Genomic DNA, 15,142 nt, shown 5'->3' on the forward strand with positions numbered 1-15,142 from the left:
GAGAAAGATGAGCCTAGATGAGACTACCACAGCCCTGGGGAGACAATGTGATTTTGTAATAAAGACTACATGCTTGTCATTTAAGTGAAAACTTAAATTGTTGAAGTTAAGCTTAGTTGCACTTTCTTGCAGTGAGTATTTCACACAAGGGCTTTCCCAAAAAAAGTCTTCATCAGTAAACTCTTTTCTTTCTCATTTGATGCTTAATCACTCCCTGAAATTCTAATGTATTTACTCATAACAGTTTATATTAGAAATGAAACAATTTTGAAATTAAGAGATTTATATTTAAGTTTTACTTATATTCAAAGTAGGAAATAACATTCCTTGTAACAGCTCAATGTTTATAATGATACAATGAAAAAGTGATTAACAGCTGGCTTAAAATGATCATTTGCAGACATTATAGGTCCTGTAAATTAACCTCTTTTCAGGCATTCAATTGTAACATCAATTATATAATTGACCAGGTACCTCCAGGAAGGAACATTGAGATTTCTCCTTCTGTATAAAGCTTGATTACCAAAAATACAAAAATCCTAAAGTGATTTGAAGTACATGAGAGGAAAAAGTGCTATTGTTGGAAGTTTAATGTTTTTATCCAAGGAGCAAGTTGTAACTTTGAAGAATTTGGTGCGTTTTTAGGCACTGTTTTTGTATCTTCATTTGCCTGAAATATACAGCAGGACTTGAGATGCCCAAAAACTGTTTAAGACAAATTTAAGGCAACCAAGTGCAAAAGCTCAGTGTACATTTGATATATGTAAACAGAACATTTCATAGTAGAAATTGTACAACTATTACAAGTCCATAGTATTAACAAAGGCCAAAACCTTTCTGCCTAGAGACACAAATGCAAAATGTAGTTACACTAACCAAGCCAAAAATTAAGAATTCTGAGAAATGAAGTGTCATCATCTCTAAAATGAGGCAGATGCAATACATAGCTGTGCTAGAGCAAGTGCTCTGCTTTTCCTCTATCTACGTAACATGCAGTCTCTCCCAAGTTTGTTGTGTTTCATTTAGTGATGAACCAGCCAACAGCAGAGCTCCAAATGTTAAAGCAAAATGCACAACACAGCAAACAGATGGAATGTGAATGTACAGATATTGGACCTTTTTAAAAATACAGTACCTAGGATTTGCCATTTTAAACAGTTTTCAGCATATTGCATAGCAGTGAACTCATCTGCTACCTAAAACTGTGGCTGCTGACCCACATGGAGTTCCTCTTCAGTCTTCTTTCAGTTTTCTTTCATACTGTACAGTGGGTCCACAAGCTTATTGTGCACATGCATTAAACCTTGGGGGGAAAGCAACAACGCCAGCTTTACATTAGTTATACTTGTTAACATGTCCTTCTATCCACATTTTTATTTGGAATTGGCTTCAAAGTATACATTATAAATAGTTAATTGAAGAGAACAACAATGGCTATTTAAAGTAGTTCAGAATCAGAGACAGTAGATATATTCCTGTATCACTCGCATACTAATGATATATTCAGTATCAGCTGAGCAGGGACCAGACAATTCTCTGATAACAGACCCAAAAAGCACATCTGGAATACTTCCAAATGAACTGAATACATATTTTTTTTGTGTTTTAAAAACTGTCTAACAGCAACATAATTCACTCACAGCACAATTTGCCATAAAAATAAGATGCACAGATAGTGAAACTTTTATCTTGAGTTCTTTTGCAATGTTCTAGCATTATGGTAATACTGTCTTTGTAGTAGTCATGTACTTGTGGTCCTAGACAGGAAAAATCAAATTAAATTATCCAGACTCTTAGTGCAGACTCATTTTCAGCAATTCAACTGTTTTCTGTTCTAGATAGGCTTTTTTTTTGTCAAGTCCTCCATAGCTATGATTAGGGGGTTTCCTCTTCAACTACTTTAATTCTAGAAAATGCTGAAGTGCAATTAATAAAAAAGATGCTTCCTTCTTAACTTTTCTCTAACTTAGTAAAAATGTTACCTACATCTAGGTATGTATGACATTGGATCACTGGCAGGTTTTTAACCTCATTTCACCTTGAGGACTAATAGCAGTAATGATCAGTGTTCACAATCTGCAAAGTAAAAGTCCATTTTAATACTGAACTAAAGATTTGGCTTCTAAAATTAAAATACGCAACACTAAAAGTAGTTTTCTTAAAAACCATGAAAGAAATCTCACAGTACTGTGTATTTTAGTGTCTATGGCAAAGAATATTCAAATACCTTTGCTAAATGATGCAGCTGGTGGCAACCTTAATGTCACTGCAGCAACATGAAATTCGAGTTAACTATACAGTCTTAAGGTCATTACTGTAGGTGACCATAAAAAAAGGCATCTTATGCAGCATCTATTACTAATCACTATGTGATTATTTAATATAAAATACAGATGTTAGATCAAGTCTAATATTTTTTTCAGTTTAATGGTGACAAAAACTTAAGTATACATTTGACATAAAAGTCATTTGTCCAGAAAGAGTAACAGCTGCATACACTACGCAAACTAGAAACATGTTGTGAGCTTTAAAACATTTAACTTTCTACCAATATTTTCCTCATCTAAAAAGGGGAAATTAAAAGGAAATAATTACTCACTTCCTAGATGCATGAAAAATGGTTACAAAGTATTGCTTCTGTCTTACTTAATGAAGAATATTTAAATCCTGTTAGTGAAAGTGTTACAGGAAAAATAGTGAGAAACAAAGTATTTTTTTACAGGAATGCACCAGAATTGGTAGATGCCAAAACAATTATTTCAAAGGAAAGTCACACTGTATATTCAAGTATGCTTTGAATAAACAAATTTCTGCACAGTTTTAAGAGGATACATACAGCATAAGTATGGAAAAAAATATCCTGAACTAACTTATCTGCAGGCAAATTAGTAAATTCAAAATTAATTTTCTGTTTCATTCTTCAAGAAAGTTATTTTCCCTTTTACAGCAAGACCATAAGCACACTTGATAATTTTAGCCTGTTATAGGTTTTCAGAAAGTTAGAAAAAATTGAAGAGGTTAATCTGTTTATCAGCCAGTGTGGCACTTGATTATAAAACAAAAAAACTGCAGTTTCATATTGAAAGTTTTAAGTGCTGAAAAGTCTCCATAAATCACTACCATAAACAGCAGTATTAAGAACAACCTAGCTTCCCTAATAAGTCTAACCTGAAGATCAAATTCAGAAATAATTCCAAATTTGATCCATACCGATTTCTCCTCCATCTTATAAAGGGAAAAAAATCTCACTGATTGGAGAGTAGGTAAAATTAAGTAAGTTTAAAGTACCATCTTTTTAAAAGTTCTATTGCTGTGTATTACAGGGTAATTAGATACAGTGACACAATAGCACACATTCATAAATTGTAGCCCTTGATGTTTTTTAAAGCAATGTTCAGTGTCATTTATACCTAGTGATTCTACATTAGATTTGTATTTCTCAAGCAAAGCCTCTGCTTATATAAAATACAGGATAACGTTTAAAACTTATCCAAGCAGTTAAAGAAGTTTATCTTTGAAAACAACAGTAAGTACTATCTAGCAGTATGATACAGGAAGAGACTGACCTTCCCTCCTAGCCCACAAATACATAGCAGAGAACAGCATACTGAAAAATCCAAAATTAACAAGCTGGCCACAAAGAGGTACCAGGATAAAAATCACAGAAATGTCCAAATTGCAATCTAATACATATATGAGCACTGCTGATACAATGCTCTAAGAAATAATTTAATAAATTACAGTCTTGATACCTCAGCTACTACAGGTACCTGTGCTAGTAAGAAAGACAGCTGAGTCACGCAATTGCATGTGCTGTGCTAATAGAGTCAGGAGAAAACTACTTTTCTCAGCTTCTACTGTCTGAGTGAAACAGAATTCAGTCCAAGAAGTCTCAATTACTATCATATATCCTGATTTACTTTAAGTTTGGCCCATTATACCTACTACAAATATGAAAAACACACACATTAAAAGGGTGCTATGTTTTAAAAGGCAGTATAGATTGTTATGCTAATTGCATATGAAAAATGTCCTCAGGTGGCTTCAAAGTCTGTATCACAGTTTACCAGACATCACATTACAGCACATAGCAAAAGCAGCATGGAAATGTATCAGGATTAATAAATGTATTAAGATTTTTTTAAGCTAAACTTTCCAATATACTTAAGACCTGTATTCTGGAACACCAGATTGCTGCTGTTTGAAGTTCAAGATAATAAACTATTGTTTCAAACTGGAAGCAAAGGAAATACTCTTCCCAATTAGATTTGTCTGGAATGGAGGTAGCACAAGTTATGCCTCCTGACAATTTTCCAAACATAAGAAATAAGTTAATATTTAATATTTTGACTATATAACTTTATACATAGTGTCTGCCAAGTGTTGGAAGGCTCAGATTTAAATCAATATAATTTCAAAGCTGTTGGTTATGAGTAAACACGTGACCTCTGATTCAGTGCTCACCTTTAAAGTACTTCACAGTTTTAACTCTTAGTTCTAAAGTAGCATCTTCATCACACACAAAGATAGTGCGAGGGTGTTGCTGGAAAGCAGAAACTGTCCACATATGATTGACTCCTTCTTCAATTGCTTTGTACAATGCAAAAGCCTTGTGTGCACCCGTTATAAGAATCATCACCTGCGAAACAAAGGTCTCTTTACTTCCAATCCCAGTATCAATACCAACTAATCTTGAAAACACACATGCAACTAGAACTAAATGAGTTCTTACTTCTCTAGCATCCATCACTGTACCCACACCAACTGTTAGCGCCATAGTTGGTACTTTAGATAAGTCTCCATCAAAGTATTTAGCATTTGCCAAAATGGTGTCCATCGCTAAAGTCTTTAATCTTGTCCTTGAAGACAAACTTGATCCGGGTTCATTGAATGCAATGTGGCCATCTGGACCAATGCCTTTTCAAAGTTAAAAAAAATAAATCATTCCAGACCTGAGGGGTGAACACATAGCCTAAAACATGGTAAATTAATAAAAAAGGACTCATCCTTTCCCTTTGGTTCCCCATTTTCAAGAAAAACTTGCTTAAGTCATTAGTAACTTGGACACCAACCTTTCTGTTCGGGAATTTACACTGATTCTTTGTTAATCACAGAACTGTCTTACACAATAATTGAAAAATCTGGGGTTTAGTTAAGTTATGGAAATAATGATTAAAGAACTGATGTACATGCTTGAATTGTAAATAATCATAGAGCATTTCCTCATACCTCCAACAAACAGATCAATCCCCCCTGCTTCTTCAATTTTCTTTTCAAATGCATCACATTCCGCCTGTAAGTCTGGTGCATTTCCATCAAGGATGTGAGCATTATTCGGATCTATGTCAATATGCTTAAAGAAGTTATTCCACATATAGGAGTGATAGCTCTCTGGATGATTTCTGGGAAGCCCTGAAATTACCATATGGCAAGACATAAACAACCAGCCTTAATTCTAGTCTGTATGTAACTAGTGTAAGGCATGCAAAACAAACCTGAGTCAAATAAAGCAAGATTTCAAACTACATCAAGAAGAAAGGTTTCCTGTTGGCATGTACAAGGTAACTGGTTTACATTACCTCCACATACATCTTATCCCAGAGTGTAAATTCTTCAACAGAAATGCAGTCCCAGTATTACATGGCAATGTAATTTCTACAGAAATACCGTGAAACACTGAATTTAGCCCAGTGTTTATTTTTGCATTTTTGTAGATAAAGGAATAGAGGAAAATGCTTGGACACCAGTTTAATATAGGAATACAAACATACTAGAGTAATCTGGTACTTTGACAAAAATATTTAATAGTTTTTATAAGGAGAAAAAAAAATAACAGTACAGTATGTTCTCAGATAATAGCACATCTTACCTACATACTCATCCATGTTGAAAGTCTTTACATATTTGAAAGAGAGATCTCCATTTTTGTGATATTCTATCAGCTTTTTGTAGCATCCCAAAGGTGTACTCCCTGTTAAATAAAGTTTTTCTACTGTTCTGTGTATCTGCACAACATTTTCAGTGTATTTAAATGTCTTCACAGTCAAATTTTGCTACTATGCATTTCAACATACAAGCAATCTACTGTTTCTCATTTAGTATTTATCAGTTTCTCAAACTTTCACAACTTTTCACAGAAATCAAATCCATATTTTTAAAAAAAAGTTAGAATATTACCAAAAATAATACTTATGTTCTTTTAAATACAGTATGTGCTAGCAGTGATACATTGTTCTAGGCTTAGTTATTTACAAAGACTTTGAATAAAACTTGCCTGTTGGTAGACCAAGCGTGAAATATCTTCCTTGACTCGGCTTGAACTGGATAATACGATTACAGATGTATTTGGCTGCCCATTCACTAGCCTGATCATAATCTTCAAGAATTACTAGCCTCATTATGGCAGTGAGGAACTTGTATGATAAAACAAACTTAAACCTGGAGAAAATGGTGAAATTTTAAAAATAAGCACCACACAAATAGTTGTAAAACTCTTATATTACAGAGGAGATAAGAAATTCACCTTTCATACCAATGACTTGCATTAGCATACCACACTCTTGTAGTCCCAGTTCAAGCTGGACAATCAAGAGAAAAGCTACAGAATCCAAATGATAGATTACAGTCAAAATATTTATTAAAATCCACAGACTAATTTAAAGCAATTAGCAATCAGTTAAAAGCTAAAACAAGCCATTTTGAACTTCAATGTTTTCATCAAGTGTTACCATCAGAAAAGAGGAAATACTCAAATAACAAGATTAATTCCTGTTTCTTATGACCAGCGGAATTCCTACAACTTCAAAAACAAGACCCAAAGTAATCCCATGTTTCTATATTCAAAATACCTAATTGGGACTAAATAATTAAAGCTCCTTTCACTCCCATTCTAGCTCCTTTACAATGCCCAGTAATTTTATTAATCTGAAAAAAAAATAAAGCATTAGAGAGATATGAAATGTTTACAATTTGCAGGAAGAAATACAATGTAATGTTTTTTCTTAGCCACATAAATTTAAACAGAAATTTAAAAGGCTTTGAGTGCAATTGTATCAACCTTTAAGATGAATATTCAGAAAACAAGCTTGGTTGCTAGAAGTATACAAGCATCTCTTGCATTTCAGTGAAAATACTTTTTCCATGAATTTCTGTTTAACAGAGGCCAGTAGTTACTCCAGAAAGACTGAGGCTCTTTCACCAGTTTGGGACGCATTACTCTTTTTTTTTTCCCAGGTCTGGGTGTGCTCGGCATTAGCCAGAACACAACCACAACCGACCACACAACCTTTAGCAGACCCAAAATCAGCGGCTGGTTTCAAAGAAAATATGAATTAAAGGACTTAACAGGGTACCATGTTTGTCCCACTGAAGGAGGAAGAAAGTGACCATCACCGTGTGCTGCCTGCACCGCTCCACCTCCCTGGACAGCTGAGCCGTGACAAGTCAAACTCACCTTTGCCGAGGAAACGCTACTCCACACGTACCCTAAAGAGTCAACACACATCCCCGAGGAGGAGAAGCATGCCAGCAGGAACAGAGTACGCGGCTCTAGGGCGGCCTCGTAAAATCCCACTTCTACCCTGGGGACACGGGGATGCTCTCCAAGAGCAGGGACCCACGGACCCGCGAGTTTTCGGTTAAGGGCACTCTTTTTGGCTTTGTTTAGTGATGGAGCGGGGGGAAGGATGATAAATCTACACTGTCAGAGGGAGAGACCTTGCAGCCAGAGCGCCGCCGGCACTGCAGCCCCGGGCCCCCACGGCCTCCCCTTCCCTTCCCTTGGGCACCCGCACAGCCGGCGCCCTGCCCGGCCCCGCTCACCCGGGACAGCCCGCGGCGGCCACGAGCGGCACCAGCACGAGGAGGAAGACGAGGAGGAAGATGAAGAGGAGGAGGACGAGGACGGGAACCGCCGCCCGCCCCGCAGCTCCCGCGCCGCCGTCTCCAGTGGCGACCCGGAAGCGGCAGGCGAGGACGGGAAATGGGCGCCTCTGCCCCTGTCAGTTCCGGGCGTGTGTGGCCGGGACAGGGCCGGAGCGAGGCGGAGCTCGGCCGGCCCCAGCTGAGGGGCCCCGGGCTGCTCGGGGCGCTCCAGCCTCGGAGCGCTCCTCTCAGAGGCGCTCTGCTGCGGAGCACATTGACATCTGAGTGGAAAAAGGTTCCCCTGTAACCTAAATGTTTACGTGATGCAGCTGCAAAAGAAGCCGTGCGTAGCTATTGGAAAAAAATTGATGCGGTGAAGCATCAACGTCTTGGTGAATCACAGGCTGACCATAGGCCGGCAGTGCCCTCGTGGCCGGGAATGCCAGTGGTGTCCTGGGGTGCCTCGGGAGCAGTGTGGGCAGCAGGTCCAGGGGGGTGACCTTGCCCCTCTACTCAGCCCTGATGAGGGTGCATCTGGAGTGCTGTGGGCACTTCTGGGCTCCTCACTACAAGAAAGGCAGGGAGCTACTGGAGAGGGTCCAGTGGAAGCCACAAAGTTGATGTGAGGTCTGGAGCATTTCACTTACGAGGAGAGACTGCAGGAGCTGGGCCTGTTTAGTCTAGGAAAGAGAAGACTGGGAGGAGGGCTCACCAGTGCATATAAATATCTCAAAGGCAGAGAATGGTGCCAGACCCTTTTTGGTGGTGCCCAGAAACAGAATGAGGAGTGATGGCCATCAACTAAAACAAGAAGTTCCATCTAGGTATGAACTTCTTTACCTTGAGAGTGGCAGAGCACTGGAACAGGCTGCCCAGGGAGGTCACGGAGTCTCCCTTTCTCCAGACATTCCAAACCCACCTGGACACATTCCTGTGTCACCTGCCCCAGGTGACCCTTGCCTCAGTAGGGGGGTTGAGCCAGGTCATCACCCTTCCAACCCTGACAAGTCTGTGATTCTGCTTTAAAAGCAGTCTAGTAATTCCATAGCCTGAGCTAAGCTATAATTAAACAGGTGTGGGGTGATAGATCTTGATGTGTGGAAAGGGCCAATAGTCTGAAAGGGTGCTGCTTCAGAATGGAGTGGGGAACCTGGAGTAGGGGGGTGAGCAAGCAGCATGATTCTGAATATATGTGTATACACGTACTGTAGGCTTAACTGAGGCCTTACCAAAACAGAAGACCAGGATAAATTTGTTTACCGGGCAGGCACATAATTGTCTAAGCTAAAACATGATGGAAAGGTAAAACAAGGGAAGCTAATAAAGGGGAGTGTGTATTTAAAAAAAAAAAAAGAAAAAGAAAAATAAATCTGGGGTCATATATGATCATAATGATAACATGTTTTTGGCAAGACTGAGTTCAGCTCAGTTTGTTAGAGCATGATGCTAATAATGCCAAGGATTTAATGGGGGTTTAATCCCCGTATAAGTCATTCATTTAAGGCCCATCCTTGCAGGCCCCTTCCAATTCAGTGTATTCTGTCATTCTGTGAGCCTGTCGAGCAAGGTTTAGAAGGATTGAGAAATACTTTGCCAAGGGCATGAAAGGTGTGTTTGCAAGCTTGTGAAGGAAAATTCCTCTTTCTGAGATCTCTGGGGCTTAGCAGGCAACCAGTGAAAATGCCTTTTGTTTCAAAACTGGCCTTTCATTTGAATTTAACTTTCTAATATAAACAACTTTAATTCATGCATGTTCTTCTGATAAAGTCTTTATCTCAGAAATTTTACCAGGTCCTAAAGAATAGTGTTTTGCACCATTTCTTGAGTCATGCTCTGAGCCTCTGCTGCTCTCATTGTGTCGGAGTATACTTGCAGTGGAAGTGATTTTCAGATTCTGTGTAACAGTCTAGATTTCAATTCTGGATTTTTTCCTACCTCTGTGGACCACATGTAACACCTCAGTGGTAAACTACTTCTGCATACAGCAGACACATTTCTTTGATATTACTATGCACCTAGGTACCTACAGGCCTGAAATCACCCCTGCCCCAGAAAAAACAACTCTGTTGGTTTCCACAACCTGATTTATTTTTTTTTCTATCACAACAGAAAAACTTAAAATTCAGGTAATAGGCTCCCCCTTGTTTCATGTTTTCCAGGGGGTCTGAGAATATGTGATGTACTCTTCTACACTCAGTGGAACTTGTCCTTTTTCTGACTGCCTCTAAATTTGGAACAGCAGCTTCTGTTGCCTTTTAGCAAACTTCACAATGCTATCAACTGCTTCTATTAGACAAACAAATTCCCTGTCTTTCATAAACATATTCAATTCTTACTCTCATTGTTTGTGTGCTAATACCTAGGCTATGATTTTCTAAGTAATTCTTCAGATTTTTCCTTTCTAATTAGTAGCAGATGAAAAATGCTCTATATACACTGAATGTCATAGCTAACAATTACTAATTAAGATGCAGCTAAAAAAAAGAAATCTTAGTTCCTTATTACATTTCATTGAATAGTGTAACTAGAGATTTCAAAGTCTCACAGTTATTTATTACAAGTTGCTTTTGGAAGCCGTCTTTCTGTGATTTTTTTTTTCCTTTTATTTTCTAAATAGCTCTTTCTTTTAAATATTAATTAATTTACTCTATTCATGGTGATTTGATTTGTATACATCTACTATGATCAGATCGCTTTTTTTAAACATGTGTTTAAGTAAACATGAATTTAAACCAGATGTACTTCAACAGTACCCAAACTACAATGAGTTTTATCTGAGGAGGACCACCTCAACTTCAGGTGAATCCAGACTTTTAACAAGGTAGCTGTTCTTACAGATTCCCTCTGATTTAGTTGGAAGAACTAAATAAGTATCCTGATTGTATCCTGCAAAAAGCTGGGACCTGTGAAGGAAAGTTACTCAAATTGGTGTTCACATACAGGAAAGACTCTGAGAACAAAACAAAAGGTTGCAATGAAAGTACTTAGGCATTAAATGTAGAGATTAAGAAACAAGTAATTGCTGAAAAGACTGAAAAAAAGAATTTACTAGCTTGCTGAATGGAACTCTTCTGTTGACTCTGGCTGAGGTGGGATAATTTTCCCATAGCATCTGTGACAAAGCACAGCATTGACAATGCTGTACTTTGCACTGGTAGCTAGAAGGGTGTCAATTACACTCCTGTGTAGCCCTCCACAGCATCAAGGCTGTGTCCCCAGCATTCCCCCTGGCCAGGAGGTCAGGGTGGCCAAGATCTTGGGATGGGACAGCTGACCCACTGACCAGAGGATATTCTATAATGTAAGCTATCTGCCCAGATACAACACTTAAGGCTGGAAAGGGAAGGGTGTGGGGAGGAGAGAGCCAGGCATTTGTTGTTACTGTGTTTGTATTCCAAAGCAGCTGGTACACACTCTGAAGCCCTGCTTCCCGGGAAATAGCTGGACATTGCCTGCTGATGGGGAGTAAGGATGAACCTTGTCTTTTCATTTGCTTCCATGTGCAGCCTTTTCTTTTTATCAAACTGCCTTTATCTTGATCCATGAGGATTTTGTCCATCTTATTTTCTCCCACAGTGTCCTGCTGAGGAGGGGAGTTACAGAGTGGCTTGGTCAGCACCTGGTGTTCAGCCAGGGTCAACCCACCACAATTCTGCTGTGTAACACCTGTGCAATCGAGCATAAGGATACAAAATAACATAGCAGCTGAGACCTTTTAGAGGGTGATGACTGTGGGGAAAAGGGGAAAATCTGCAGTGACCATTTTTTTCCCCCCCCTTATTTTCAGAACTCTGAAAGAATATGAAGACAGTGGTTGTTACCCCTGGTACTTCATTTAATGCCATAGGTAATAGCCTGCTGTTTTCCTGCCATTAAAGCAGACTGAATTTCTGGTAACTTCATTTCTTTTCTGGACATAAGCCTGAGGGGACCCAATCCACTCGGCAGCTCTGCTTGTTTCTCACAAAGACTGAGGAGAGTTTCACATGGACATTACATCCCTGTACTTTTCACAGCAGTCTTCAAAACTTCCCTAGTTAGAACCCTGTCACACATGGGGGATGCATGGCATGTGATATCATTTGGATAATGTTTTATGCAATTAGCCCAGGGGAACCAGTTTCCAGTGAAATAGGAAACATGAGATTCTGTGATGTCAGGACTGTATCAGCAGAGACACAAATGAAGCATCTAGCTAATAATATTTAGCACCAACTTAATTTTCTTTAAGTTGGTGCTTTCAAAAACTTTAAATTTTTAAACTTATTTTAAGATAAGTACCCTATGCTTTTGTTTTCCATTTTTGTTCTTCCAATGTGTTGGTGCTTCCTACATGGATTCTGGTGGAGTCTGTACCAAAACAGTACGAGCTGGTTTACTACAGGGTAAACAATAAAGGTGATGACAAGAGTATTTATTGTACCATCACTCTGTTACCTTTTTGCTGGTGAACTCTTCAGTTCTTCTGAGAGTAGAGGTTCAGTGTGGGAGTTGTATTTGGTACTACTTCATTTTGCCACGTAGAGAGATCTGATGCTGATCATTTTCCTGTGCACCTGAAATACCAGGATATTTCTCCACAAGTCTCTCTGCCAGGAAAAGCAGGCAGAGGTGCCTGCTGCGTTCCCTCTGGATCAGATCTTTTACTGATGTGTCAGCTGTGTCATAAGTATGGGTCACTTACCAATGGTTGACTGTACCCCTGCAGTGTGGAATATTCTTGATGTATGGCAGGGGTGTTGAAAGAAATTTCTGAGAGTGCTCTCAGCTGCTGTTAAAGCCCATTCCTTTCAGAGTACACAGTTTAGACTGGGCAGAGAAATATATAGGATGTGTTTAATATTCTATGCTACTCCAGCCATGCAGATGGGAAATAGGTTTCCTGGTTTTGTAGCCAGGTTATTCTATGCCAGTCAGCTGAATGCTTAGGCATGTTTCTGGATATATGTTGTTTATGAGTCTCAAGAAACTTAGTGAGTCCTTAGTGCTCATGAAAATATTCTCATTTGACTGTGTTTATGCAAAATTGAACCAGGATTTAAAGTTTCGTGCTAGGTATTCGCAGATGCTGGGAGCTAACCAGAGAAATCAGTAAGCGTCAATCAGTGTTTTTTATTAGTTCTGGAGAAAAAAACAATGTTGCATCCCATTTAAGATTGTTGCTTTTTTTGCGCAGTGCACTTTGCCTTTTGCATTTTTTTTATAAAAGCTTGCAGAAATCATAGTTATAAAACATACTCAATAAATGTAATCTGGACCTATTATCAGTGTATTGAGTAAACGTTTCAAATACCATGTTTGGGTTTGTTTTTTTTAGCCTTTTTCACTCCCTGGGTGCCGCAGTTTGGGCAGGGTGACAGCCAGGTGGCAGCAGCGGCCCTGGAATTGTCGCGTCCCTCGCTCCGGCCGCCGCCTGCCTGCGTTCCAGCGGCTGCCGGCAAACACACACAATCGCTTCTAGACTCCTTGGAAACATAAATAAATTAGTATCTGCACCTATGTAAAAGACTCCAGTAAAGTAGGATTCATGCATGTTTGTTGGGTTTTTTACAGCTAATTTCTTTCACACACATAGAATTTTATTTTTGGGAGCTCTGCTGGTGTCCTCTGCCATGGGGACCGTGCTGTCTGTCTAGGCTGAGGCATGGCTCGAGCCGATCAGAGATATATTTACACCTAGTTTGCAGAATATACAGCGATGGCTGTTTATCTGGACAAGCTCGGTGTTTTCTGTGCTACCGTTTTAACTAGAGACTTTTTCAGTCTGCTCACACTTGTCTGCAGCAGCCCACTACCAAGTAGAGTTTAGAAAATGGTTATCAAACTGTGCAGCTGCTGAAGTGTGGGTCCTGCCTGGGTCACTTGCCTGAAAGGGAAGATAGATAATGGTTCTTGGCCAACCTGGGGATGTTACAAAAGAACTGAGAAAACAGAGAAGCCTTAAACAAATTATTCTGCCAGGAGAATTCATTTCCTTGTAATCCTTACGAACAAGTGCAGCTGCCTGTCTCCAGAGGGTGGGCTGTTCTGTGCTGACTGTACCATTTGATGTTGTGTATGTACCTGTTTCAGAGACTAAACAGCTAATCTCCAGGTGACTCCCATTACAAACCCCTTTTCTCTGAGTGCATAACTCACTGCTTTTTTGGTGTGATTTTTGTGCTTATATGAGGGCTTAGGGATCTCCTATAGGAATGCAGTTGTGTTGCTGTTCCCACCCATTCTACCCCTATCCTGGAACCAGTCAAAACTTCCCTCAGACTTTGGCACTGGAAAGCACTCATCATTCTCATCAACTTTTTAGTATAATTTTGAACTTTGAAAGAGATGAATTGTAGCAAAGATAAATTTTCCCTTTAGAAATGTATTTATATGTCTTAAAACTACCTTAGCTTTTGGCAGTTTGGTGATAATGTGGGATGAGAGACTATTTGGATGTGACAAAGCCTCCAAATTAGCAACCAAATTACTTTGGTTATTGTACCAAACTACTGGTTTGGCATATATCTACATATATATATATATATATATATGTGTGTGTGTGTGTGTGTGAGTGTAAAATAGCTTGTTATTTTATTTGACTTGTCAGATCTCTGTTGCCACCTCTCAAGCCAAGAGGGTGGTGATCAGCAGCAGAGGTGAAAGACCCGAGGCCAGATTTGTCCCTGGCTCTTCAACATTGTATCCTGTATTTCTTAACATCCATGTAGAGTTAGGCTTTCCAAATATGTATTCCTTTTTTAAGATCTAAAAATATACAAAATGCAACCCATTTACTTCAAAACCTATAAAATTTATTCATACTCTACAGGTAGGATAATACTGGCACAGAATTAAAAAAATGCACATGTCTTAATTCACCTCAAGGTTAATGCAGTTTGTAAAAGGAAATACATTTTTGGTTGACATTACCTTAGGTTTTAAATGTTGTTTAAAATAGATGCTTGGGCAAGCTTGAAACTGTGCCAAGGTCTGACTTAGGCAGGCAGAGTAGGCACAAAGTACCCACCACTCCAGCATCTCTTGAATCTTCCAGGAGCACAGGGGGAGAAATCAAATAGTCACAAAGTAGAAAAAGATGGAAAGCACAGCCAATATTTGGTGTGGCTACTGTTTGCTGAGTTTTTCTGACATGGGGAGTTACACCTGCAGACAATTAGACAAAAGGAGTACCCTCTCTCCCTGTGAGCATGGATGTAAGGCAATCTGACTCACCGGAGCAGGGAGTTAGGGTGTCACTGTTTTTTAGTTAAGGGTTTGCACACAAGGTTTGATGAGT

The 15,142-nt window shown here is 39.2% G+C and overlaps 2 protein-coding genes across 15 annotated transcripts in view; one reads left to right on the forward strand and one right to left on the reverse strand.

Annotated features, from left to right (window-relative positions):
* Positions 1 to 265: 265 nt before the first annotated feature.
* GNPDA2 (glucosamine-6-phosphate deaminase 2) lies at positions 266 to 8,150 on the reverse strand. 14 transcript variants are annotated; one of them, XM_086887855.1, is made up of 9 exons: positions 7,822 to 8,127; positions 6,524 to 6,598; positions 6,275 to 6,438; positions 5,870 to 5,971; positions 5,230 to 5,412; positions 4,733 to 4,917; positions 4,465 to 4,639; positions 2,600 to 2,667; positions 266 to 1,303 (listed from the first exon to the last, which is right to left on the reverse strand). In XM_086887855.1, the coding sequence occupies exons 3-8, from the start codon at positions 6,396 to 6,398 to the stop codon at positions 2,603 to 2,605; spliced, it is 834 nt and encodes a 277-aa protein (XP_086743981.1). In that variant the 5' UTR covers positions 6,399 to 6,438; positions 6,524 to 6,598; positions 7,822 to 8,127; the 3' UTR covers positions 266 to 1,303; positions 2,600 to 2,602. The 14 variants fall into 14 exon arrangements, with proteins under 14 accessions (XP_086743981.1, XP_023781056.1, XP_086743984.1 ...); XM_023925288.2 differs by lacking the exon at positions 6,524 to 6,598 and having other exon boundaries at positions 7,822 to 8,150; XM_086887858.1 differs by lacking the exon at positions 2,600 to 2,667.
* Positions 7,982 to 15,142, forward strand: part of LOC111928062 (uncharacterized) — a 37,368-nt gene continuing 30,207 nt past the window's right edge. Inside the window, exon 1 of the mRNA XM_086887863.1 lies at positions 7,982 to 8,158. Within this exon, the coding sequence (XP_086743989.1) occupies positions 7,982 to 8,158 (177 nt within the window). The remainder of the gene's footprint in view (positions 8,159 to 15,142) is intronic.

The sequence above is a fragment of the Cyanistes caeruleus genome, chromosome 5 (genome assembly GCF_971803275.1).
Source record: "Cyanistes caeruleus chromosome 5, bCyaCae1.hap1.1, whole genome shotgun sequence".
Taxonomy (NCBI): Eukaryota; Metazoa; Chordata; class Aves; order Passeriformes; family Paridae; genus Cyanistes; species Cyanistes caeruleus.

What these genes read in the sequence shown, in the direction of transcription:
- GNPDA2 (XM_023925288.2), bottom strand. Translation starts at nt 6,398, where the DNA reads ATGAGGCTAGTAATTCTTGAAGATTATGATCAGGCTAGTGAATGGGCA. An exon ending in GATTGATCTGTTTGTTGGAG is followed by an intron (nt 4,918 to 5,229) that starts GTATGAGGAAAT and finishes AACTTTGAAAAG; the next exon opens with GCATTGGTCCAGATGGCCAC. An exon ending in CAGTGATGGATGCTAGAGAA is followed by an intron (nt 4,640 to 4,732) that starts GTAAGAACTCAT and finishes TTTGTTTCGCAG; the next exon opens with GTGATGATTCTTATAACGGG.